Raw genomic sequence first — 26,846 nt, forward strand, 5'->3', positions numbered from 1 at the left:
ACCCCATACAAGATCTTGCTGTGAGGCTACCCTGTAACTCACAATCTTCCCGTTTCAACCTCTGAAGTACTGGAATTAGACACAGGTCATCCTCTCTGGCTTTAAACCGTGACTTTATTAGAATGCTTTCCATGGTATGATCATTCTGTTAAAATGTTCTCCTTTAAGAAGCACAAGCAAGTGCTGGAGCCATAGCTCAGCCGTATGAGCACTGGCTGCTCTTCTAAAGAGGACCTGGGCTTGCTGCCCGGCTTCCACATGACAGCTCACAACTACCTATAACTCCAGTTCCGGGGAGCTGAGTCCCTCTTCTGACCTCATAAATAATACAACACACACACCGTGTACAGACATACAAAATAAAGGAAGTAAATAAAAAAAGAATGAACAAACCAGGCATGGTGGTACACATCTTTAATTACAGTACTCGGGAGGCAGTTGGATCTCCAAGTTTGAGGCCAGCCTGGTCTAGAGTAAGTTCCAGGCAACCCAGGATTACACGGAGAACCCCTGGCTTGAAAAACCAAAACCACAAAAAGGAAAAAGCCTGAACAGTGCTAGCAGTTAGAAACTGAATGTTCCTGTCTTTTCCTGAAGTGTTAGTTCTAGTAGCCAAAGAATCATGCTTTAATTATGTGCAAAACAAAGATTGTAAACCAGATAGTGTGCAGCCACTCTGCCAGCTATGTGGATCTCACCAGTTTCAGCAGCCTCGTTCTGAAAACTTCCTCACACTAAGTCACGATCTCTTTTCTTTCACTGCTTTTTGTTTTTAAAGGTTTGTTTTAATGTGCATTGGTGTTTTGCCTACATGTGTGTCTGTATGAGGGTGCCGATCCCCTGAAATTGGAGTTAGACAGTTGTGCACTACCATGTGGGTGCTGGGAATTGAACTTGGGTCTTCTGAAAGAACAGCCACGCCCTTAACGAGTGCCATCTCTCCAGCCCTTCTTCCAACACTTTTAAAGCTGCCTGTTGTTTAATCATGGCCCAAACCTGGTTTTCCTAGGAAAATTGGTATCATATGTACTATAGCTGTTAGCCTTCTGTTTGAAAACTACCTGGTATTAGTTTCCTTAGAAAATAAGAGCTCACTCACAGTATGCTAGAAGATTGGGACATTACTTAAGGTTTTCTATCACACCGGTTTTGTATGTGGGTATGTGTGTGGTCACTTGTGTCATGGCACGTATGTGGTCAGGGGGAAACTTATAGAAGATGGCTCTCTCCTTCCTGGGAACTGAATTTAGTTCAACATGTTTGGTGGCAAGTACCTTAACCTGCTGAGTTGTCACTCAGTGTCACTCCCGAGTTTTCCATCCCTCTTAGACTGAACCAACTGGGAATTAGCTCAAATAGAATGGTTGCCTTGTACACACAAAGCCCTAGATTTGTTCCCAGTGTTGCTTAAACTGTGCAGTGGTACACATCAATAATCATAGCTCTTGGGAGGTAGATACAGAAGGGTCAGGACTTCAAGGTCATTCTCAATTACGTTGGGAGTTCAAGCCCAATACACAGGTGAAATCCTAACAATCCTAGGCTGAGGTGGAAGAGGACAGAATTCCTAGAAGCTAGAAAGCCAGCTGGCCAGAGAATGCAGAACAGCCAACAGACAAAGAAACTCTGCCTCAGAAATGGGCAGGAAAGAGCAGACTCCCAAAGAGTAGTCTTCTTACCGCCACGTCTACATCATGGCACCCTCAGACATGTACCCACAAAAACAGATTGACGTTTTAAGAAGGCTAAAATGAAACAAAAATCCAGCCTCATGAACTGTTAAGATGAAACAAGACTTCTACTGTGGGATTTTATAGTATGTGTCCACTCACTAGACATGACTAGTCAGTGTAGTCATCCCAAGACAATCATTAAGTTGGTTAAGATAGCTTAAAACTGGGGTTGGGGATTTAGCTCAGTGGTAGAGCGCTTGCCTAGCAAGTGCAAGGCCCTGGGTTCGGTCCCCAGCTCCTAAAAAAAGAAAAGAAAAAAAAAAGAAAAAAGAAAAAAGAAATACTGTACTCAAAGATAATGAAGGATTAATGTATTTCCCAAGTCAGTGTTGAACATTGATTGGATCCTTATTTGAATAACTAAGAAAGTTGGAGCACAAATTGCCTACTGGCATTAGTTAATATTAAGGAATTATAGAACTTGGAGAGAATGATTAGTTTGTTGTTTGTTTTACAAGGTCTGTTTGTAGCCCTGGCTGTCCTCAAGCTCCTTCTGTAAACCAGACTGGCCTTGAAATCAGACAGCTACCTGCCTCTGCCTCCCAAGTTCTGGGATTAAAGGTATGCATCCCCAGGCCCTGCTGGTGGTTAGATTTTAATGCATTTTGGACAAACATGCTGAATGGTAGTGCATCTGAAATGTGTTGGAATGAGAACAAGGGATAGACAAGGATACAGACTAAACACCATAGCCCTTTAGGAGATTATGGTTAGTACTGTTGATGTGCATATGTACAAGTTCATCATTCCACTTCTATTTCTATACACTTGAGAGCCCCCCAAGTAGGCTTAAAATGATTACATTTTCAATAGCATGAGTACAGCCTTAAAAAACAAAACAAACAAAAACTGTTAACTTACAGGTGATTCTGCTAGACTCCTCCCCGGGACTGGCACGATTATCTGCAGCCAGGTGCAGGTGACACACTGGGTGACATATAAAAAGGATTGCTTGCTACCCCAGTGTATGTTCCCATTCTGTCTGTCTCTCTGTCTCTATCTCTCTCTCTGTCTCTCTGTCTTCTCTGTCATCTCTGTCATCCCTTCTTGGCCCTCATGGCTCTGCTTCTGTCTGCCTCTACTGATTCTCCAGGATCTCACTCTCCCTCCTTTCCCCAAATAAACCTCCCTTACACCAGGTCTGTCGTGGTGTGATTTCTCAGGGTTGTCTTGGATTGGGCCCACCAGGCACCCCTGCTTGCCCAGTGCACTGTATTTCATAACACTCTCTACAATTAATTTGTGGTAATTAGAAAGTCCACCATATAAAAAGAAAAAAGAAAAGGAAATCCACTATATAACAAGTGTTAGTTTCTGCTTTACCTCTTTTTTTTTTTTTTCGGAGTTGGGGACCAAACCCAGGGCCTTGAGGTTGCTAGGCAAGTGCTCTACCACTGAGCTAAATCCCCAACCCCTCTGCTTTACCTCTTTAATACAAAAATACATGTAAAATACAAAACACACTGTGTGTGGTGGTACATACCCTTAATTCCAGCACTTGGCACACAGAGGCAGGGGTTGTTCTGGGCCAGTTTGGTCTACACAAACTCTGCCTTAACAAAATAAAAGCAATAAAACAAACCTATATTCCTAATGTGTAATTAGGCTTCCTGTTACGTATTTTATTTATTATTAAATGTATTTAATTTATGTGAATGGGTTTACAGCTGTCCCATGTATATACATTACCCACAGAGGTCAGAGAAAAAATATAGGTGTTGGATCCCTGAGACTGGAGTTATACATGGTTGTAAGCCACCATGTAGGTGCTAGGACCTAACCTAGGTCTTCTACAAGAGCAACAAGTACTTTTAACTGCTAACCCACCTTTCCAGCCCCAGTATTTTCTTACATAAATATATTACTGCTGTATCCTCCAAATCCCTATTTTCTTTCTTTTTTTTTTAAGATTTATTTATTATGTATACAGTGTTCTGCCTGAATGTATGCCCATACACCAGAAGAGGGTGCCAGATCTCATTACAGATGGCTGTGAGCCACCATGTGGTTGCTAGGAACTGAACTCAGGACCTCTGGAAAAGCAGTCAGTCCTCTCAACCACTGAGCCATCTTCCAGCACCCCCTATGATTTTCTATATGAACTGAACATAATTATAAATTAACTCACCTAACAGGTCAGTCCTTACAGCAACACACCATCTGAGTAGTACTTTTTGACACAGATGAGTATAAAAATTTTTATTAACTACAACTTCATATTTAGACATCCAAGTTTAAAATTTCTTTAGGCTGTATAATTTGCCCTTAAAATACAAGTGCACATACACGTAGACATTAGAAACTGTCTCCAAAATACTCAATGAAGATGTCTGGATGACTCTTATGGAATTGGCCTAGCAGCTTCTTCTTCTCTTTGGCAGAGAGTTTTGAATCCTCGTCAATAGTCTTTAGTAAGCTCAGTAGTTGGTCTTTGGTTTTCTTCTGTATGCTGCTAGAATACTCACGTCCATCAATCCTCTGGCAATAAATGTAGCCTTCAGATTTAAACGCAGAAACTTCTGTTAATGACTCTATTTCTCATATTCAGCTCAGAAAACAGTGCCACAGTTTCATTCTTATTTCCCTCTGACAGTCTTTTTTTTTTTTTTTGGTTCTTTTTTTCGGAGCTGGGGACAGAACCCAGGGCCTTGCGCTTCCAGGTAAGCGCTCCACCACTGAGCTAAATCCCCAGCCCCTCCCTCTGACAGTCTTAAAATGCACTGAGGACAAACTGTTTTAACCTAGCCTATGAGATGACTCATGAGAAAGGCACTTGCCTCTAAACCTGATGACCTGAGTTCAATCCTCATGACCCTGATGGTGAAAGTTGTTCTCTGACCTACACACAGACACACACACACACTCACAGAGAGGGGGGTAAGAAATGTGAATTTTAAAGGTTTTAAAATAGACAAGAAAAAATAACCTGAAAGTTGTTGTAACCCAGGAAGTACTCTGCTAAGCCTAGAAAATTGAGGGGGATATTTTGTTTCAAATTATTTAGTTAAAACTAATCATAGCAAAATAATTTAAAAGCAACACTCTGGGCTGGTCTCAAACATCTGTGATCTTGGCATTTGGAAGTCAGAAACAGGAGGCACAGGACTTCAAGGTCGGTCATCTTTGGCTACATAGCTATGACCAGCCTGGGCTACAATGAGATCTTGCCTTATTAAAAAAAAAAAAAAAAAGACCGTGCAGATAACATTCTTAAATTACCTGTGTCCTTATTAGGATCTCTTCCTTTCTGTATAGCCAGAAGCTTAACACTGACAATTTTATGTAGAGTTCCAGGAATCTTAGGAAGAAGGTACATAGGACATTACTCAGGTACACTTTAATCAGTTACAAATAAGCACAATTAATTCCTTTCAGAGTCTTACCTTGAAAACATCTTTTTGGTGATCCATTAAGAAGAGAACAAGAAGATCAGTTTTGCCTTTGGATAAGTTTTTATTGTTGACAATAGCTTTCGAGAATACCCTTTTCACTACCATCCGATTGTCACTCTGTAAATAAACACATACCCCATGCTACATATTGGAAGGGCTAAGTTTAGTCCTAAGCGGATATCAAATATGAATCTGCCATCCACTGCAGCACGCTGGATGCTAACACGCTGAATACAGTTAACATTTAAACAGACTTACTTCTTCCTGTAATTTAAATTCAGAAGGATCTGCTGCAACAGCCATGAAGTAAAGCAGTCTTCTAAATTCTTCCCTATTTTGGGAATCCAGAAGCTTCAGGAACAGCTGAGTAGCTTCTAATGCTATTTCAGTCTTCCCATTTACTTTAGCCAAAAGAAAAAAATTGCTTAATTGACCAAATATGACTGTATTTAGATGGACAAATGCATTACACTTTATGTTAAGCAGTATATTTCCTCAAAGTTGTTTCCAAAACAAAAACAAAAAGTGGGAACAAAAATAGGAGCAAATCAACCTCCATATGTGTGCCACGGCATGCACGCATGCATACATGTATGTGTACACACTGACAAGTAAGAGCAATTTAAATAAATAAAGATAAAAGGGATGACCAACACCAGAAAGACCACCTGTTCTCCAATCGGCAATTGACACCACAGGCCCTTGACACATTGTCTCAGGATGCTAAATCTAACTCTTGGCTTCATAAGTTCCCACTCTGCTTCTCAAACACATTTTGAACATGTGCTATGACTATAATGCTGATAACTATACCTGAGGAAAACAGAAGGGATTCTCTGAAACTCCCAATTTGTTTTCAAACTACATGTAAAACAGTGTGCCCGTGTAGATCAGAAAAAGCAGAGTATTGTCCTTTTGAAGGGGTTGCAGGATCATGCAGGGAACTCTTCTAAAGCAGAGAGAACTGCCACTCCTGCCTAAGCTTGCAGCAAATGACAGCAATGTTCTGAGGCAGCCAAAGTTCCTACCTGGCTTTGGAGTTTATTAAGGTCTCATAGTGAACCCTAGATGTGTTAAAAAAATATATAATAAATATGTTCTTTATAGACTAATCAAAATCCCCTCCCAACTTTATAGACTACTATTTTGGTTCATTTTGAGGACAATTATGTAGTGACAATTTTGGAATTTCGGTTTCTTTAGAAACACAGAAATATAAGAATGTGGTTTCCTTTCAATCCCAAGTGTGGGGTACGGGGCTGCTTCAGACTGTCTGCAGCAGCTGACTATGATTTGCCTCGTGCTCCAGCAGAGGCATGGTTTTGCCAGCTGCAGATTGTTTCTGCAATTGTGTGACATTTGGAATCCTGAGAACAGAACTTTACAAAGCATACATAAATGCTAGGGCCCCTAGAGAGGGTGTGGGTAGTTAATGGGCATTTAGGGAGATTGTTTGTGTTTTGTTAGTAGTGGTGGTCAAAAAGAAACAAAAGGAAAGAAATTAGATTTATTGTTAGGGGCTGAAAGTGGGTGGGGTAATATGGGGTGGGAAAAAGAACCCATGGAGTGGCGAAGACCAGCTGCACAAGTAACTTTTTCCTATAAGATGAACTCTGGTATCTGTGGGAGCTAACTTACCCAGGAGCTCTGCTATTCCATTGTGAACATCAGACAGGTGGTTTAACAGGGGCTCCCTAGTACTATAGTATTTGCCAATAGCACCAAACAGAAGTTCCTTCACCAAGTCTGTTCTGTCTGGTTGCTCAGGAAAATTCCTGCTTATGTCCACAACCATCTGGTCAGGAAGATACTCCAAGCAGTCAATGGCCGCAGAGATCCACTCATCTTCCCTAGAGCAAGGGAGAAGAGGATTATCTTAAAATACAGAGACCAAATAGACACATACTATCTAATGGGCACACAGTATCTAATTCCTTCATTATTTCACACTTGCTATTAGGACATTTTCCACACATAAAGACAGTAGAATCATTTCCCATATACCTAAAGTGCGTATGACCTGTTAAAGAAATTAGCTACGCTGTATTTTCCTTTTGTGTAAAAATATCATTCTACTACATTAAGAATGTGAAGGTCACCAAAATTAAAATTTGACCTCAAATTCTCCCTAGTGCTAGGATTATGAATGTGTGATGTCACCCACATCTGGTTTCAGACCTGACTCTTAAAGCTGTAATTGTACCATATTATGTTGCTGACTTCAGAGTCACAGGCATGGTCTATTCTCTTTAGCTAGGGCAGAATAGAGAGAGATAAAGATAACATGTCCTATTTCATTCTGATTTAGAGAAAAGATAACGTTTCAGAATAGTCAAATCAAGAGGTAAGATGCTTCTTGGGAGATTTGGGCTGGCCTCCTACAGCCCAGACTGGCCTTCAACTCACAATTAGGTAAGGATGACTGTGAACTTTTGATTCCCCTGAATGCTTTGATTACAAGAATTTACTACCATACTAGGAGCTGTTGGAGAATAAACCCAGGGTTTCATAAATGAGAGGTAAACGCTCTACCAACTAGCTATATACCCAGATGAAAACACTGTCCTCTACTGCCTTAGATTTTAGGACTTACAAAAAAATAAAGCTAGATATCTTTACATTTGTCGCACATTCTTCACTGTCCTAGACAGCTAGGGCTTATAAAAAATGAATTAGGTATCTTTAAGGTCATTTTAACACAAATTCTGAATATTAACCATAAAAATATGACTTTACATTGTAGAAATGTAAACATGTAGAATTAAGCTTCTATTATAGAAGCAGAACTTAACAACTAGTATGTTAAATTTCACATAAGGCTTTAAAGAAACTTTCACATGAGGCTTTAAACTTTAAAGCTATCTATTTATTTATTTATTATTTTTAGATAGGGCCTATCTCTATAGCCCTGGCTGGCCTGGAACTCTGAGATCTGCCTCTATCTCTCTAGTGCTGGCATTAAAGGTGTGTACCACCATACCTGGCTTTTTATGCTATCTGTTGGCATTCAACTATTCATATCAACAATGTGTTGAAACACAGAGCTAGAAAAAAGAAAGTTGTACTTCTTAAACACTTCCATCTCCTTAACTGGACTGGAACACTACCTATGGAGGCCAAATAATTAAACATTAAATCAACTGGAATCACAGAAGCTGTTAGCCTTTAATAACTTTGCTTAGGAGAAGAATATATCAAGCTATGGCTCTTCCTTCAGCTAAAAAATGTCTGCTCCTGATAATATAAAGACTTCTTAGGACTTATATTCAAGCTAGGCAGGAGTGCATGCCTTTAATTTTGGTACCTGGGGGGCAGAGGCAATTGAATCTCTTAAGAGTTCGAGGCCAGCCTGGTCTACAAAGCAACTTCCAGGACAGCCAGGGCTACACAGAGAAACCTTGACTCAAAACAACAAAAATCTACATTCATAATGATAGCTAGAGGTGAAAGGTTTACTCTACAGTGCTTTAGGATAACTATTAAATTAGAAGATAACTTATTTAACAAGCATTCCAAAAGAAATGCACTCAGTTGAGACTCTAAGTTTCTCAAACCTGTTCATTTAGGTTTGTGGGATCTTAAGAGGCACAGACTTCCACCTTCACATGCCGTTTTGTTTTGGGTTTTTTTAGACATATTCTCAGTGTGTATGAGATCCTGGCTGGCCTCCAACTCACAGAGCTCTGCTTGCCTCTGTCTCCCAAGTATCGACATGAGTACAGGGTCTCGTATTGCCCAAGCTGGTCTCAAACTAACTATGTGACCTTAAAGTGCTTTCTGCCTCCATTTCCTAAGCTCTGGGATAAAAGATGTGTGTCAAACACCTAATTTAATCAGTGCTGAGGCACGGATCCAGAGCTTTGTGTGCACTGGGCAAGCACTCTAACTCACAATCATACTGAAATAACTATATTATTTGCACATACTGAGAGTCACCATAGGCCCTGAGAATTCCTCGATCCAGATAGTTACTGGTGTTGACCATGTCGGGCTGTCTCTTAGACTGAGGGGCTTTAGGTACAACCTCTTGCTGTTTGAGTAAGGAGTCAAGAAATGGAAGGTCGACAAGTTGTAGCAGCCGTCCAATCGTCTCCTCTTGCCATACTTCATTGATAACTACACAGGAGAACGACAAAGTGGAAATAGCAATCAATAGTTATTCCATGCTCACTGAAGTATTTGTCTAGGTAGGCTTAACTAGCAAATCTGTGGCACAAAGGGGGTACACTAGGCCACTCTTACTCATGGAGTGCTTTCTTTTTCTTTTTTTTTTTTTCTTCTTCTTTTTTCTTTTTTCCCGGAGCTGGGGACCAAACCCAGGGCCTTGCGCTTGCTAACCACTGAGCTAAATTCCCAACCCCTCGTGGAGTGCTTTCTTACAACAAGACAATCCAAGATTTGTTTTAAGTGTAGGAGAACAGGCTCTAGAGAAGAGGAATTCTTGTCATTCTTTATACCATATAAAGCAATATGCCAGAGATAAGCGATCAAGCCATATAGCATGTTAATAAGGACTTCAGAAGAAAGAATGGCTCATTCAGTTTCAAAACTCATTTGAAATGATTGGCTGCAGCGTATTCCGTTCTGCAGAGCTTTCCACACAACCAGGATGGGGGAGGGAGAGCGGAAATCAAATCATCAGGCTGTATGACATGGCCACAAGGGAGAACACGAGAATTCTGTTAATACTTTAAATATGATTTTCAGCTCTTCCTGTAACCTAGGGAAATCTTAGGAAAAGAAACATCTTAGAGCATGTATTAGGGAAGAATCTGCATGCAGAACATTTCAGACTTGAAGCCCTGCCAGCTGATGGACAAAGGTCAGTGTTCACAAGTTATAACACTGATGTGTTGTTCAGGATAATAGACGTCTGTTGAGGCTCAACACAAATAGCCTTAACACAGCACACTCTTTCTCTGCTTCAATATGAAAATTCAAATAAAATGTGTACTGGGTCTTCCACTCCTCCCTCGGCATCCTTAGCTTACCTTGAGGAGACAGCCTGGTAGAGACGTGAGGGGAGTTGGTAGGCTTTAGACTCAGGTTTTCCCACAGGTCCTCCAAACTGTCCGACTTGATATCAGATGACTTAAACAAGGCATCTGAGAACCTAAGAGAAAGTTAGCACGTTCACAGTAATGATGAAGTGTTAAGAGAGCCGCCATGTCGATGGAGCTCATGGTTCAAAACCAAACCTAACAAATGAACATTCCGAGTGCAGTAAAATACTTTTCAAGAGTCTCTTATTCAATCCAAATATACTCTCTCTACTTGTTCTTTTGAGTCAAGACCCCTTGCATTCACAAGCTGACCTCAAACTCACTACACAGCAGAAGCTGGACCTAAACTCCTGATCCTCTGGGTTGTACATCCCAGATCTAGGGATTATAGGTAGATACCACTACACCCTGCTCTAAAATACAAATATTCTAAATAGACTCCCCTGTGACCCTTTATTTAGATGTAACACAATGACTAAAATTGTATCACCAATTTTAAAACATAATAAAGCTGAGCTAAGCCTGGTGGTAAAACTTCTCATTCTCGCCCTGGAGAGGCAGAGGCGAGAGGACTTTGAATTTACTGTGAGCCTGGCTTGTTAGCTACAGCAAGTTATGGGCCAGCCTGAGCCCTATAGAAAGACCCTGTCTCAAAACAAATATCAAAATACAAAAACAAAACAAAAAAATCCTAAAATTGTCGTTATTTTTTATCCTAGTTGGTATGAATATTCATTTGTTTGCCATAGAAATATTAATATGCTCCATTACAAATACCGTTGAAGATCCTAACATCACTGTACAATATTTATGCATAAAATGTTCTTTCTAAACATTGGCTCAAGGATTTCAAGAAAGTGTGAAGATACATCTGAGGAGTGTGGCCCGTGCTCCATATTATCTATTCTATTATTTCCTTTGCTTGTGTCTAGAGAGGTACATTTCATTGAGAGACTTAAAATATTTAAAAGTCAATACTCTAAGACCCTGACTCACAGGTCAAATCTGAATCAAATCATTGTCTCCTCTGAGATTTGGCTGAACAAGAGGGGAAGACGGTTTACTTCATAAACTCGCTCTGCACTCCTTACCTACGTTCACCTACGCCAGCAGTCCCCACACGTGTCCTTCTGGACTCCCTCTTTTCTCCCCCCAAGGTTAGCACAGCCTCACCTTCCCTAGCCTGCAACATTGCTTCCCTAGTTCCCACTGACTTCCGAGCACCATTTCCAGCCCAAATGGCCTTCCTAAAACACAACCCCATCCTGTCCTCGATGTCTTTTGTGGCCTTCGAAACACCTACATGACCAAGTCCCAAGTTCTTTACCATTCTAGAGCAGTAGCACACACCTGTGGCCCAGCTTCTTGGGAGTCTGGGGCAGAAGAATGGCTTGAGCTTAGGAATTCAGGAATGCCTGAGCCATACAGGAAGAACTTGTCTCAACATTAAAAACAAACAAAAGACTCATAAACCAAAATCACCAGAACCCTTGAACATGTCACAGAAATCTGCGAGTACTGTCACTCTCTTTCACCTTTCACACTCCAGAGCCACCACCTTCTAGATTCTAATGATCCTCTAGAGCTGGGCATCTCTCTGCCTGCCCTTCCTTCTGTTCTCATCCCTCCTTGATAGGAATTTCTAAACATTTTTACAGTTACTACAACTCGAGGCAAAGTTTGTTGACTGTTTTTGTAAAATACAAGTATAAACAAATGAAGCTAGGATATACCTGGTACATTACCAACATTTTAGTATATTTTATTAAATTTAACAGGATGTAGATTTTAGCCAAAGTTATCACTTACGGTCTTATTATTCTGCTACTATGCCCATGACAGTCTAATGCCAGGACTCACCTGGAAGGTGAGGTCCCTTTGTTCTCGTGGCCTAATTGACTGTCCTGATTAGGTATTGTTGTGAATCTATAAAGGCTGCAACTGCTGTCTTCAAATGCAGGCTTTTTGTCTTTTCCAAAGACTCTGGTTTGAACAGCCTCAAATACTTTGTAGTCCATAAGTGCTTGACACACTCTCACCACTTTGGCCCGAGGAATATCGACATCACCAAAGAATTTATTCTGAGTTAAGTGTGAGTAAATGACGTCCACAGCTTCCGAGCCAACGAAACAGTCATTGTGCCGTTTTAAGTGGTGCCTCCGTTTCTTCACTTCCACCTGGGTTTGAAGGGTATTTATAATGCTGCTCCACACGTACGTGGCTCCAAAGGGCTTCTGGGCCACACTGAAGCCTAAGAAGAGAAAGGAACTGTGCATTAGTACTTTTGTTCATTTGTAACGAGGTCTAAGCAACTCCTAGAGAGAAGGTAACATTTTCCAAAAGCCATAATAAAAAAAAAAATTAGAAGGGCATATTACTGAAGTATTGTTATGGGTGGCAATTTATTAAAAACTTAGTGCCTGCTATATATTAGATGTTGTCCTAGTGGTAGACACAGTAGTGAACAGATCTGTTCTCATATTTAAAGACACTATGGGCAGATCCAAACAATATATATGTGTTCAATTAGTGCTGGAAAGAAAACAGCTGCTGGGCATGGTGGCTCACCTGTGACACCAGCAGTTGGGAGGCTGAGGCAGAGGATCAATATCGAGACTCTGTTAAGAGACAGACAACATGGGTTGGGGTGGAGAGGCAGCAACAGCTGAGTAAGAGAATGCTATTTCATTTATTTGTTTTGTGCGTGTGTGCGTGTGTGTGCACTGCACTCATGGGTTGTATGTGGACACGTGTGCCACAGCACCTCAGAGGACAACTTGCAGAAATATGTTTTTTCCTTCTACTGTGTGGGTGCTGGAGATCAAATTCAGCCTTGGCAGGCTTGGCAGATGTGTCTCTACATACTAAGGAGCATCTACATCTTGATGGTCTGAGAACACTACTATTTCCAGGAGGCCTAGTGCCCGAGGAGGCCAGAAGAGGGTGTTGATTCTTTGGAACTGGATCACAGTTGATTCTCAGCTGCATATGGGTGCAGGGAATTGAACTTGGGTCCTCTGGAAGAACAGCCAGTGCTCATAACTGAGCCATCTCCATCCTCTGAGAATGTTGCTTTGTTTGTTTGTTTGTTTGTTTGGTTGGTTGGTTGGTTGGTTGGTTGGTTGGTTTTTCATGACAGGGTTTCACTATACTGCTGGCTGTCCTGGAACTCTTTAAACCGGACTGGCCTCAAACTCAGAGATCCACCTGCTTCTGCTTGCTGAGTGCTGCAATTAAAGCACGTGCCCCCAGCAGCTGGCTGAGAGTTCTATTTTAAATGGGATGCCAGGGAAGACTAGTTTTCTAGGGTTGGAGATTTAGCTCAGTGATAGAATGTTTGCCTAGCAAGTGAAAGACCCTGAATTCAGTCCCAGCCCTGGAGACACAAAATCACAAAGGCTAAAAAATGAAAAACCACAGAAACTAGAAATCACTTTTCCAATAATTATATCTAAACAGGGACTTGAGTAAAACCAGGAAGCAAGCTGTACAGACACTGGGGGAAAAACAACAGAAAATCCAAAGGCCTAGGGGCATACACTCTGCCAGAATCGGCCAGTAAGGCCAGAGTGGCATGAGGAGGAGCTGCAGCAGGAAGTGAGATCAAGGAGGGGGTAGATCATCCACTACCAGCTACATGCAAGATTATCCAGTTATCCAGTCAGCAACAGCTCACCAACGAGACAGATAGCATCTCAAATTTGAGATACAAAGTGCATTCACAGGCTACATGCCACTTTCAAGCACACCGAAATCCGTCTGGAATTGACTCATTGTCACGCATGCAGGCAGGAATGCACATGCACACACGGGCTGCTTCCTGTTTTGCAAGCTTCTAACTTAAATACTTAGTAAGCAGAGTAAAGTGATAGGACTTTATTAACTATTGCAAAAGACAAGGGAGAACACAGAAACAAAGCAGGATTTTCACCCAACACGCACATATGAAAAGGGAAAATGAGATCCTGTCAGGCTGGAGAGATGGCTCAGTGGGTAAGGACAGTTGCTGTCAAACATGATCCCCAGAACCGACATGTTGGAGTGAGAAAACTGATCCCCCAAAGCTGTCCTGACTTCCATGTGCATCTTTACAGGCACACACACACGAATTAACATGTTTTTAACGTAAAAGAAAAAGTTCCAAGCCAGCAAGATGACTCAGCAGGTAAAGGTTCTTCCCCTAGCCTGACAACTGTGTTCAGTCCCCAGAACTCACACGTTACAAAGACAGAACTGACCCCCACAAGTTGTCCTCTGACTCAAATACAAAGTAGAGAAAATTTCCCCTATTTTTTTCCTTAAATAAATTATTTGGCAAAAATACACGGAAGAAAAGGAAGCTAAAGGGAAACAAAGTGGGCCTTGGGTTTTACTAAGGCAATGGAACTGAACCCAGCTACTTCGTTAATCATATGCTCAGAGGCTGTGTCTGTTGCTCTCCCTTCCCCCTCTACCCTTCTTTACATAATCAGTGTATGCTGCTCTCTTATGAGCTGCTTCTCAAGGTCCTCTGAAAATTCAGCAGTCCTAATGAACCCCTTGCTTTTGTTAAAGAAGCTGCCTCATTTATATGGATTCTCTTGGCAGAGATGAAGGAAAGTTACTACTTCCTTTCAGAGTCTGAAAGTAGGGAATTCGGAGACTGACGATTAAAGGAACCACTGCCCGAAAGGAAGGAAAATGAGAGAGAGAGAGAGTGAGAGAAAGAGAGAGTGAGAGTGTGTGTGTGTGTGTGTGTGTGTGTGTGTGTGTGTGTGTTTCTGTGCGCGCATGCATGTGCGATGTCACATTCAGAGGCAGGCATGGGATGCCCAGCTTGCTATGTGGGAGATGGCATCCAAAGTCCAGCCCTGATTGTACAGTAGGCGCTCCTATTGCTAAGTCATCTTCCCAGCCCCTCTTTCTACATTTTAGCTCCTGAAGAACAGCAAAACTCAGTTAAAGGGTTTTTGTTTTTTTAAACATTTTGTGTGTAGGCATGAGCATGCCAAGGCATGTGTATGGAGGGAGAAAGATCACTTGTAAAACTCACTTGGTTCTCTTTCTAACACATGGCTTCTGAGCTGGAACTCAGGTGACCAGGCTTGGTGGCAAGCACTTCTTCCTGGCTGAGCCATCTCACCTACCTTAAAGCTCAACTTAGTGCAATGGAGACAGAATTACTTTTCTGTTGCTTTTCTTTGGCACTGGGGATTGAACTGAGTACTGTGGTACATGCCCAGCACGTGCTACACCCTAGAGCCATGAATCTTTTTTTTTCTTTTAACTTATTTAATACGTAATAATAATTCTTTGGTTTCCGGGCAAACATCCCCCTCCCCCCTCCCCTTCCTTATGGGTGTTCCCCTCCCAACCATCCCCCCATTGCCGCCCTCCCCCCAACAGTCTAGTTCACTGGGGGTTCAGTCTTAGCAGGACCCAGGGCTTCCCCTTCCACTGGTGCTCTTACTAGGATATTCATTGCTACCTATGAGGTCAGAGTCCAGGGTCAGCCCATGCATAGTCTTTAGGTAGTGGCTTAGTCCCTGGACGCTCTGGTTGCTTGGCATTGTTGTACATATGGGGTCTCGAGCCCCTTCAAGCTCTTCCAGTTCTTTCTCTGATTCCTTCAACGGGGGTCCTATTCTCAGTTCAGTGGTTTGCTGCTGGCATTCGCCTCTGTATTTGCTGTATTCTGGCTGTGTCTCTCAGGAGAGATCTACATCCGTAGAGCCATGAATCTTAAATTCAGCGTTTGAGATCTACCTTCTGGATTGAAGTGTAAGGAATACACTGAGTCACTACACTAGATTACTTCACAGCATAATCTTATAACTGCTAGCAACTGTAACAATTTTTACAATTTAATAGCACACATATAAACCTCTCTTGCTTATTGGTAGGTTTTCAATACCAAAAGATAAGTAATTTATTACCTACCCATTATTTTGCTAGTTTAAAATGATCAATGAGATTGTTTTCAATTTTAATAGCACTTTAAGAATGAACATAGCCAGGCATGGTGGTACACACCTTTTAATCCCAGCACTCTGGAAGCAGAGGCAGGTAAATGGCTCTGTGTGTGTTGGAGGCCAGCCAGGGATACAGAATGAGATCCTGTCTCAAAAAAAAAAAAAAAAATCAAAACAAAAGTTAAGGTAATTCCTTATGTAGTGGAAAACGGGAGAAGTAACTGTTGCAGCCTTAGAAATATTAGGTAAGAGGTAAGAAGTGCAGGCCGACAGGAACTGGATGTAGATCTCTCCTGAGAGACACAGCCAGAATACAGCAAATACATAGGCGAATGCCAACAGCAAACCACTGAACTGAGAACGGGGCCCCCGTTGAAGGAATCTTAGAAAGGACTGGAAGAGCTTGAAGGGGCTCGAGACCCCATATGAACAACAATGCCAACCAACCAGAGTTTCCAGGGACTAAGCCACTACCTAAAGACTATACATGGACTGACCCTGAGCTCCAACCTCATAAGTAGCAATGAATATCCTAGTAAGAGCACCAGTGGAAGGGGAAGCCCTTGGTCCTGCTAAGACTGAACCCCCAGTGAACGTGATTGTTGGGGGGAGGGTGGTAATGGGGGGAGGATAGGGAGGGGAAGCCCAGATAGAAGGGGAGGGGGAAGGGTTACAGGGATGTTGGCCCGGAAACCGGGAAGGGGAATAACAATCGAAATTCGTATATTAGAAATACTCTTTAAGGGGTTGGGGATTTAGCTCAGTGGTAGAGTGCTTGCCTAGCAAGCGCAAGGCCCTGGGTTCGGTCCCCAGCTCCGAAAAAAAGAAAAAAGAAGAAGAAAAAGAAAAAAAAGAGAAATACTCGTTAATAAAGATAAAAAAATAAACAAAAAAAGAAATATTAGGTAAGCAGTACTGTAGACTATGAGAAACAGTAAACTAAAACTAGATTGGCAGCAGTCTGGTGTTTCCTGCCGAGGATACCCAGAGTCCATATTTGGGGGAATCTTAGAATTGGTATCCAGGACTGCACTAACCCAGCCACAATGTGCCAATAGCCACCTCCTTCCTTTCCTGTGGGTGGAGCAGGGGCTCCCTATATAAACCAGCCTGATCTTGCACTCAGAGATCCACCTGCCTCTTCTCTCCAGCTCGGGGGATTGAAGGTATGGCCACTACCCCAGGCCCAACAGCCCAAGTTCTCAATTTATTTAAAATACCACACATCAAAATGAAATTTAAATTAACTCAGTGTTGGCTCATTAATCTTTCCTTTTGTTGTTGTTGTTGTGTTTTGTTTATTGAGACAGGTTATCTCTGTATAACCCTGGCTGTCCTGGATAGAACTCACTCTGTAGACCAGGCTGGCCTCGAACTCACAGAGATCTACCCACCTCTGCTTTCTGAGGGCTGGGATAAGGCATGTGCCACACTGCCCGGATTGAGACAGTGTCTTCCTGTAGCCTAAACTGGCCTGGCTCTTTACAGGAGTTTGGCCTTGAACTGATGATCCTCCCACCTCTACCTCCTGAGTTCTGAGACTGCACGTGGGCTTCAACTGTATCATCAGAAATACCTAACACCTGAGTACATACAGCAAGACAAACTATGTCTTCTCTAATTTAACCAGATACATGGCTCCGTGAAAATAGTTAATAATCACTCTTTTTTTCAGAAAATTGAGGTTCAGTGTGTTAAACTTCCATGGGTTACACAGATAGTAATTAAATACTAGCTTTTCCTAATACTTAGATGTGTTTTATGATTAGTTATTCAGTGTTGGGAATACAGCTCAGTTGGCTGAATGCTTGCCTAGCATGCACCAAACTCTGGGTTTTATACCCAGCACTTGGTGGTGCTGACCTATGCCCAAAGCTCCTGAAGATGAAGTTCTAAAGCAGAAATCCTCAGCCTTCCTGATGCCGAGACCCTTTAATACAGTCCCTCATGTTGTGGTGAGGCCCAGCCATAAAATTATTTTGGTTGCTGCTTCATAACTGTAATTTTGCTAGTTATGAATCATAATGTAAATATTTTTGGAGACAGTTTGCCAAAGGGGCCACAACCCACAGGTTGAGAACTGCTGTTCTAAACAGAAGCTCCTTAAGACTGAGGAAGTAAACAACTCAAAGCCTCAGGAAGTCCCTGGAACTGATGGCCACACTTCCCAAGGCTATATAAGCACTGTGAAGAGGCAGAGACCATCTGAGCTAGCTCAACTGTGCAGTGAGCTCAGATAAGCTGGGGTGGCCTGTGGGTTCGCAGATCCTTCCATCCTAGCCTGTAAGTACCCTGTACTCCTAATGGATGCACTGGTGTCACACAAGTCTGTCAGCCCACACAGTCAAGGTCGTCTTTGACAATGCAGAAAGTTTAAGGACAACCTGGGCTACATGAAACTCGATCTCAGGAAAAGCCAGTTAAGATACAGGGTTAGAATTCATCTTTCCTTGGAGATTCTGATAAAGTAAAACAATGAAAGAACCAACAAATCAGAAGAAACAAATTCAACAGTTTTGCGATTTATGAATTCTTTCCCAAAGTATTTATAACACCTGGAAGCCAGTACTCCTAAAATAAGGCAGAATGCTGTGAATTCTGTAATATATGCTACACATAGGAATAAAACAGGAAAATAAGACAGCAAACCTGGAGACATCAGACTGTCTTTCTCAGTGTGTTGCCCAGGCTGTCCCAGTACCCCTGGGTTCAGGTGATCCTGGTGAGCCAAGTAACTGGTACACAGGCACTGTTCTCACACCCATCTGGGAGAGTGATGTGTTAAAGACACAAAGTTAAAACACTTGAGCCACAAAGTAGGTCGGTACATGAATCCAGAAAGGTGAGACAAAGTCACCAATTCTACCAAAGGGCAGTGACAGGGAGGGGCATAATCCAGGATAGCATGGAAAGAGCTAAATGCTTACATAGACTCAAGTAAGAAGCAAGGAATAAACTTCCCCATATTAGCTTGCTACTAAAACGTGGGAAATCAGGAAGTTTCAGGTTGGATAAGACCGTAAGAAAGATTAAAGAACAGGTTAGAGCAGGGCAGTCAGCACCTGTGTGCTACATAATGTTTCCAGAGTCCTCCAGGCATGATAAAAGTCAGCCTTTTCAGATCCCCGTGTTCTCATTGACCATTAGTTCCCAAGCACCGCACTCCCAGGTATTTCCCCTCAAGCATCACCACCCACAGACCCAAAGCACAAGTTCACACAGACACAGCAATCCAGAACCTACTGAGGACAAGTCCATGTGTCAAAACTCATACCAGGATAACCAGGTTTCTCAAGTGGACTGTGGATCCCCCAATGCTGTTAGGATCTACCCCATCACCCACCCAGACCTGAGAAGAACGTTAGCCAAATCAAACTCACTTGCTGTAATTTCTAGGCAGAATTCAAGAAACGAAAAGGAGCACCATGAAGTCGAGCTTCAGACTATGCTCCAGCCTCAGTAGCATATGAGCTAGGTAACTCATGAAAACTCTACACTTGAAGCCAGGGATTGTGACTACCTTCAATCCTAGCCCTCGGTACGCAGAGGCAGGCCAATCTCTGAGTTCCAGGCCAGCCAGAGCTACAGTGAGGCCCTCTCTCAAAAATACACTAAATAAATAAAATACATGCATACATACACACCAAAATAAATAAGCTCTTCTTCATCTTGACGCTATTTCCCACTTGGTCACTGGTGTTCTAAAACACCATGACTGTGTTAAGAGGACTGATTACTCTTCCAGAGAACTTGGGTTTGCGTTTCAGCAACTACATGGCAGCTATAAATCCAGTTCCAGGGGAGGGACCTGACACCTTTTTCCAGCTTCCACAAATGATGCAGACTTACATGCAAGTAAAAAAAAGTGCATATAAAATAAAAATTAATTTAAAAATTTAAAGCATGAGCAAAGGAATCTAAGAATCTAAAACTAAGCTTCAGTAGCTCTGAACAAGAGAGTTCATCTCTGTATCTTGGTTCTCTTACCAACTACTACAGCAGTACAATAATATGTTAAGCTTGGTCTCAGATCTTCATGGCTAATTATAAGAATTTAAAGACTGAAATTGTTCTTGCTTCATGGAGATACAAACACTATCAAACAAAATAATGTGTATATTAGGGAAAACATGGGGACACATTAATTAAACCTAGATCTCTGAGCATTGGGGTCTCCTTTTTTTGTTTGTTCAGGTGTGGTGTTGTTGTTGCTGTTGTTGTTGTTGTTGTTGTTGTTGTTTAATGACACTGCCTTTTGACCCAGCTTGGCCTCAAACTTGCTATGTAGCTGCAGCCTGAGTTCATGATCCTTTTGTCTCTGCGTCCTAGGTGAAGTGCAGACATGAGCCATCTACCATGCTGGCTGCCCACCCTCCTAAATAACAGATGAAATCTAGTCCACTCAACATTCTTTATTTGCTTGAAAACAATAGTTTGAAAAGCAAAAATTGCTTTTCACAGATAAGAATTCTAGCCCCAGGGTTGGGGATTTAGCTCAGTGGTAGAGCGCTTGCCTAGGAAGCGCAAGGCCCTGGGTTCGGTCCCCAGCTCCGAAAAAAAGGACTAAAAAAAAAAAAAAAAAGAAAAAAAAAAAGAATTCTAGCCCCAAAAGTTTATTAACAATAAGTTACATTTTCAAGTTAATTCCAACCTTTAGTCATTTATTTGAAATACTGATCATTACCATTTTTAATAATATATAATGACTAATGACATTATTAACCAATAATTCCTTTAAAGCCAACTCATAAATCGGCCATGGTAGGACAGTTCATTTACTCAGATTACAAGGAACACTCAGGATCAACCATGAAAACAGCAGTTCACCCTTACGGAGAAAGGCTGGTCAGGGGAAGCAGCTCTAACCATGCAAGCGCCTACAAGTACATCAGCATACACTCTGTAGGCAGACTGTGACGGAAGGGAAGCATGCACACAACTCCTGAACACATGCTACTTCTTTCATTTGCTCTTGAAATGGTCTCACAGTGCAGCTCTGGCTGGCCTGAAACTCACCATACAGACCAAGCTGATCTTTAGTGTACAGAGATCTGCCTGCCTTGGCCTTTCAAGTCCTGGATTAAAAGTATATGTGTTACCAAGCATGGAATGATATTTTCATCCTCAAGCTTTGGGCTGAACTTTTTAAAAGCCATCAAAATAACTCACTTTTCCCCCTATAAAACTTTAAGAAATAGAGCTAGTGCACAGTTTTCAAGTTTCTTTACAGTTATAGAGTTCAAATAACTTAGCAGCTTTATGGGCCATCTCAGTATTGCTTTAACACAGGTTAATGAACATTTGTTAGTTGTAGATTATTGTTCACTACTAGAAAAACATTCGTAAGGTTAACTCAATGATTCTCAGTGGATCGTTTTACATCCTCATAAGATCTGCCAGGGGACATTTTTTATTTATCACAATGAGAAGGAAGGGGCTATTGACATCTAGGAATGTTGCTAAAAGTCCTACAATGCACAGGATGGTTCCCACAGCAAAGTATCCACAATGCCTAGGTTAAGAAAGCTTGGGTTGATGAAATACTGTTCAGGTATGGGGAGCTTGTGCTAAGGCATGACTATTAAAACATCATGGACTTGAGGATCCCACCCTTTATTAATAAAATCCAACCTCTGGCAGACTACCTAACTTTTCTGTTGTAATCATATGCTAATGTGGCTTACTGTGTACAATGCCCAGCTAAAATCAGGGAGAAAACTACCAATGTCTAGAGGAACTGAAGGAGACATGACAACTTCATATGATACAATTATAGTATCCTGCATAGAATCACTGAAGCAAAAATGGACAAAGAATACAACCAAAGAAATCTGGGTAAATCAGAACCTTTCTGGTTAACAATCATCTATCAATATTTATTTATTCATTCAGAAGGACCATACTCATGGAAGATCTCTTTCCATGTGGACAGTGATGTCAAGCTCCAAAAGAAATTCAATCAAAGGAGACCTTTTTTTTTTTTTTGGAGACAGCGTCTCACTCTGTACCTCTGTCCAGTCTCGAACATCTGCCTCTGCCTCCCTAGTGCTGAGATTAAAAGCATGTCCCACCATTAACTCACTTAGGATTTAAGAGAATTTTATTTAAGGGATACATTATAGTTCACTGAACATGGTAGTACACACCTGTAATCTCAGCACTCTAGCAGGCTGAGATAAAGGAATGCCCAATATAAGGTAAGCTTGAGCCACAGCAGAAAATCCTGTCCTCATTCATAAACAAACAGCTGGAAAATGGAGATGGTTCAGAAGTTAAGAACACTTGCTGCTCAGAGGACCTGAGTCCAGGTGCCAACATCCACATCTGGCAGCTCACAGCCACCCAATCAGATCCAGAAATGATAATACCTTCTTCTTGTCTCTGTGGCCATCTGCTCTCAAGTGGCACGCGTAAACTTACACATACACATACACATATATAGTTCTTATAAACCCCCTCCCACAAAGAAACATAAAAAGACCTGGAGGTGTAGTTCAGTGAAAGAACACTTATAGGTATGTATAAAGTTTTATTTTTATCTCGTCAGGTTTGTTCCATTGTCTTATGTGTTTAAGTGTTTGCCGGAATGTATGTCTGTGCACCAAAGGCCAGAAGTGGAGGTGGGAACTCTTGGAACTAGACTTACAGAAAGCTGTGACCCCTTATGGGGGTGCTAAGAGTCTAACCTGAGTCCTCTGGAAAGAAGCCAGTGGCTCTTAATCGCTGAGCCATCTCTGCAGCCCCTTGATAGCAGTTCTAAAGCCATTGCTCAGTTTGGGGAGATGCTCAGAGTGGGTAGAGTACTTGAGGCTCTTGTGGAGAAGTCAGTTTCAGTTCCTGGCACCCACATGGTGGCTACAATCATCTGTAACTCCAGTTCCAGAGGACCCTAAGCATCTTCTTTCCTCCTTGGGCACCAGGCACACACATGGTGTACACACATACATGCAGGCAAAATGCTCATATATATAAAGAAATGAAATAAATTGTTCTATAAAAATCACTGAGAGGAATGTTCAGTAGACCATAGCTGAAACTTCATGAAAGCAGTAAATGTCAAGAGGTTTATGTTACAGCTGGGCAGCTGAGGCCAAGTGGGAAACTTTCCGATACAACAGAAACAGATACTGCAACTTTTCCTGGGTATTGCCTTTGACAGTCCAAAGTTTGTTTTCCTGTTTGGCACTGGACAGAGGCTGACTCTGAGATGCTTCCATAAAGGCTGCCTGTCGGTACTAAATAAGTCTCTCCCGACAAGAATGATTTTAACATTTGCTAAGAGAGAAGCATCAACAAAAGCAGGCACTGCGCCCTTGCCCGCTGTAATTCGGATTAATGAGAAAGCATATGGGAAGTATTCTGAGCTCCCTGGAAAAGTGACACCAGGCAAACATGAAGACTTAGGTTACAGTATAAAGGGATAACAAGATAACAAACTGCTTTCTTGTTGGTCTGTATTAATACAGCTGTCTCAAGTTCTGGCTGAAGATTAGCACAAACCCCTTTTTCTTCCTCATCAATCAGGTTCCTGCTTGTGCTTATAGTCACTGAAAGAGTTACTGATCCCTGGAAAGGGGGAAAAGTACAAAACTGCTTGCCAGTGCACACAGAAGGGAATGGCAAGGAACCAAAACCCTGGGCTCCCATTACCTTGCTCAGGACTGCAACAAAGCAACTCAGGGTGGAAGAGGGGTAAATAAACAATTAGCAAATGGGAATCCCAGCTGCAAGAGCAGCCCCCTCAGCCCTGGGTGCCTGGTGCAGAATCCTATCCTTCAGTAAGATCTGCTAGCCACAGGCCGACGCTTCCCACTGTGAGTCATCTACCCAGTTTTCCCTCTCACCACCTAAAAACCTGTTCACAAATGTCCAAAGTCCAGAACTGACATTTCAGCTGTTAGGAAAGACCTTCCTAGTTATGGAGATGAATTTGGGAATCTCATTTACCAGAGAGAGCCTAAAGCTATAGACAATTCCCAGGACCATTCCAGTGATAAAGTGACCAGAGCCTGTTAGGTGAAAGCAGTATGTGGTCAGTCCTTGTTTGCTTGTTTTTAGAGACGGACCCATTTTGTAACTCTGTTTGGTTTGGAACTTTCTGTGTAGGGCTGACTTGGAACTCAGAGGCTTTGCCTCTCTGCCTCCCCAGTGCTAGGACTGAGGACTTGCACCACTACACCTGGACTACAGGCGGTTTTATGATCTGCACAAATGACAAACAGTTCTCTAGTAAAATTCATCATTAAGATTCTGGAGATTATGTGGTGCATTGATTAGTAAGTCAAACACAATAGCGGGGCCACTGAGACGTCTGACCTAGAAGAAGGAATCAGTGTTTCACAAGTTAGCATTTTACAAATGAAAAGCTTTGGTAGAGAGCCAATTTCTCCAGCTCTCTATCCCGCAGTTCCAGAAAGGGGGAAAGGTGGCACCTTATCCAAACAAAGCCAAATATCCCAAATCACCCTATTCGCAGAATTAGAAATATCGTAGTGTCTGAATTTTAGAACAGATTTTCTGATTCAGGTCAAAGAGCTTACACCCGCCCTCAACGATTCAATACATTTGTATCCCAAAGTCAAGTAACTATCAGAGCCGGGGAGGAAAGATAAAACAAACTCACTGAAACACTGCTCGTACCGAAAGTGTTAAATTTACACACTATATACTTCATCTTCCGAGTCTGAGGAGCCACCGACCTCTGATCCCACCATGCAAAGAGTTCGTACTCCAGGCGCTGGCCAGGAAACTATTCAAAAATCCGCGCTTGTCACAAGTCAGGCTGTGGAGCTTAACTCCGGGCCCCACTGCCAGCGAAGTTTGGTAAAGTTCCTAAAATGCCGAGCTCTGGCTGAGGCGGGGTCCGTGGCCCGCTGCCCACCCATGAGGAGAAAGCGGATCCTCGCGGCCGCTCAGCCCGAGGAGCGTACCGCCCACCCACAGCCCGCGCCCGCCACGCGCTTCCGCGGCCCTTCGACCCACCCGGAGGCCTCTGTGCGGGGCTGTGCAGAGCTGACAGGTCCAGCGCCGCTGCCTTCTCCCGAACTGTGGCCATGACAGCAGCGGGCTAGACCCGGTCCTCCACGGCGCCGCTGCCGTCGCTGCTCCGCAGACTGCGCGCTCGCGCCTAAGCCTCCCGGTTAACTCCCGGGGGCGGGGCTCCCAGTTAGCTCCGCCCCTAGCGATCACGTGTTACCCAGGCCGGCTCCTAAACTCCAAAACGCCCCAGGCTGCTCTAGGCAGGCGCTGCCCAGGTAAAAAGTACTTGGCCGGCGGTGGCCTTTCCAGTACTCGTCAGTACTAGCCCGAGGCTAGACCCTCTGTGTCTAAGGGTGTCCCTCTGGGGTCTGCCCTCATCCAGCCCGAGCCTTATTGCTCCCGGTCTCAGTGCCCTCACCTGCGAGTAATAGGACCAGGTTGGCTGGGCTTTTAATGAGGATTACCAGAACTGACGTTCTGCGATTAGTATTTGGACCATAAATGCTCCCAAGTGTGTCACGATAATAAATGCTTGGAGTTTTTTCCATCCCGTCCCTCTAAAGAACAAACAAAATCTTATCTAGCCCAGGAGAGCAATGTCTAGAGGTCAGAGGACCGCAACAACGAAAGATCATGGGGCTGCCTGCCAAGGAAATCTGTGTTGATTCTAAATTAACCCTGGGTCTGGTGAACACCGGGCATGCTGCGGAAAGGGGAGCACGGAAGAGCAAACTGGAGGGGGAAGGAGAGAGGGTTGCAGCTGAAAGCTTTTTGGTTTCTTTGGTAGGTGACGTAGGGAAACCAAGGACCCAATGCTGGGTTAAGTTCGCAAGGTTGAATGATGTTGGAGACCATTAACCCAACTGCCGGATGCATGTCCATCCCGCCCCACCCACTTCTTTTGAAGAAAGTCAGGATCTGACCGTCCTAGAATTTGCTGTGTAGACTAGACTGGCCACGAAATCAAAAATCTCTGGCTACCTCTATCTCCTAAGTGGTAAAAATAAAGGCATCTGCTCACAACTGTTCGCCTTTTCTATAGCTTCCTACGTCTTTTGGGGGAGGGGGATGTTGAGTTTTATAAAAAATGAAGGAAGGGATACGTTTGGTAGAATGAGGTAAGGAGAGGTGGAAGGGGGTGCCTCTGCGGGCCCATGCTGAGGCATCCCTTCCCCCTGAGGTACCAGCCCTAAGACGGATATAGTACAGAGTTTATTTAGGGAATGGGGAGGGGAGTTGAGTAGGTAGTAGAGGTCGTCCATGAGCATGTGGAGACGGGGAGTGGAATAGGGAGAGAAGGGACAGAGAGGGAAGTGGGTAAGATGGTAAGAAAGTAAGGAGGGGGCAAGCAGTGAGTCAAGCACACCTGGCTGTTGCCAAGTAACTGTGGGGCGGAGCCTAGAAGAAATGTTAACAGGAGGGCTACAGAGATGATTCAGCAGATAAGAGCTCTTGCTGTACTAGTAAAGGATCAGAGTTCAGTTCCCAGTACCTTTGAACCTGCTCACAACCACTGGTCTGTAACTCCCGCCCCAGGGTTTCTGATGCCCTCTTCTGTCCTCTGCAGACTCCGAACTCTTCATGGTCATAGTAACACAGCAAGTTCTCTTTAACCATTGAGCCATTTCTCCATCCTGGAAAATAAATACCAATGAATACTAACAGTCGATCTTTTGAAAAAAGCAGATTTGCCTAGTGACTATTTTTAACATTTTATGTAATCCTGAGGCGTTTTTCACGCGTTTGTGCTGTGTTTGTCTAGTTGGAATGCTGGCATTTTCTATCTAC

The 26,846-nt window shown here is 42.9% G+C and overlaps 1 protein-coding gene across 2 annotated transcripts; it reads right to left on the reverse strand.

Moving 5' to 3' along the window:
* Window positions 1-3,904: 3,904 nt before the first annotated feature.
* Window positions 3,905-25,183, reverse strand: Depdc7 (DEP domain containing 7). 2 transcript variants are annotated; one of them, NM_001029916.1, is made up of 9 exons: window positions 25,062-25,183; window positions 11,989-12,379; window positions 10,117-10,238; window positions 9,052-9,241; window positions 6,764-6,975; window positions 5,384-5,526; window positions 5,117-5,242; window positions 4,953-5,031; window positions 3,905-4,228 (listed from the first exon to the last, which is right to left on the reverse strand). In NM_001029916.1, the coding sequence occupies exons 1-9, from the start codon at window positions 25,132-25,134 to the stop codon at window positions 4,029-4,031; spliced, it is 1,536 nt and encodes a 511-aa protein (NP_001025087.1). In that variant the 5' UTR covers window positions 25,135-25,183; the 3' UTR covers window positions 3,905-4,028. The 2 variants fall into 2 exon arrangements, with proteins under 2 accessions (NP_001025087.1, XP_038960459.1); XM_039104531.2 differs by lacking the exon at window positions 25,062-25,183 and adding an exon at window positions 24,720-25,012 and having other exon boundaries at window positions 3,918-4,228.
* Window positions 25,184-26,846: the final 1,663 nt, after the last annotated feature.

Source organism: Rattus norvegicus, chromosome 3 (assembly GCF_036323735.1).
Source record: "Rattus norvegicus strain BN/NHsdMcwi chromosome 3, GRCr8, whole genome shotgun sequence".
NCBI lineage: Eukaryota > Metazoa > Chordata > Mammalia > Rodentia > Muridae > Rattus > Rattus norvegicus.

Bases quoted from the DNA above. Each gene is read 5' to 3' on its own strand.
- Depdc7 (NM_001029916.1), bottom strand. From the start codon at position 25,134: ATGGCCACAGTTCGGGAGAAGGCAGCGGCGCTGGACCTGTCAGCTCTG. The intron at 12,380-25,061 runs GTGGGTCGAAGG...TTCTCTTCTTAG, and splicing joins CCCCGCACAGAGGCCTCCGG to GCTTCAGTGTGGCCCAGAAG. The intron at 4,229-4,952 runs GTAATTTAAGAA...TTAAATCTGAAG, and splicing joins AGATCCTAATAAGGACACAG to GCTACATTTATTGCCAGAGG.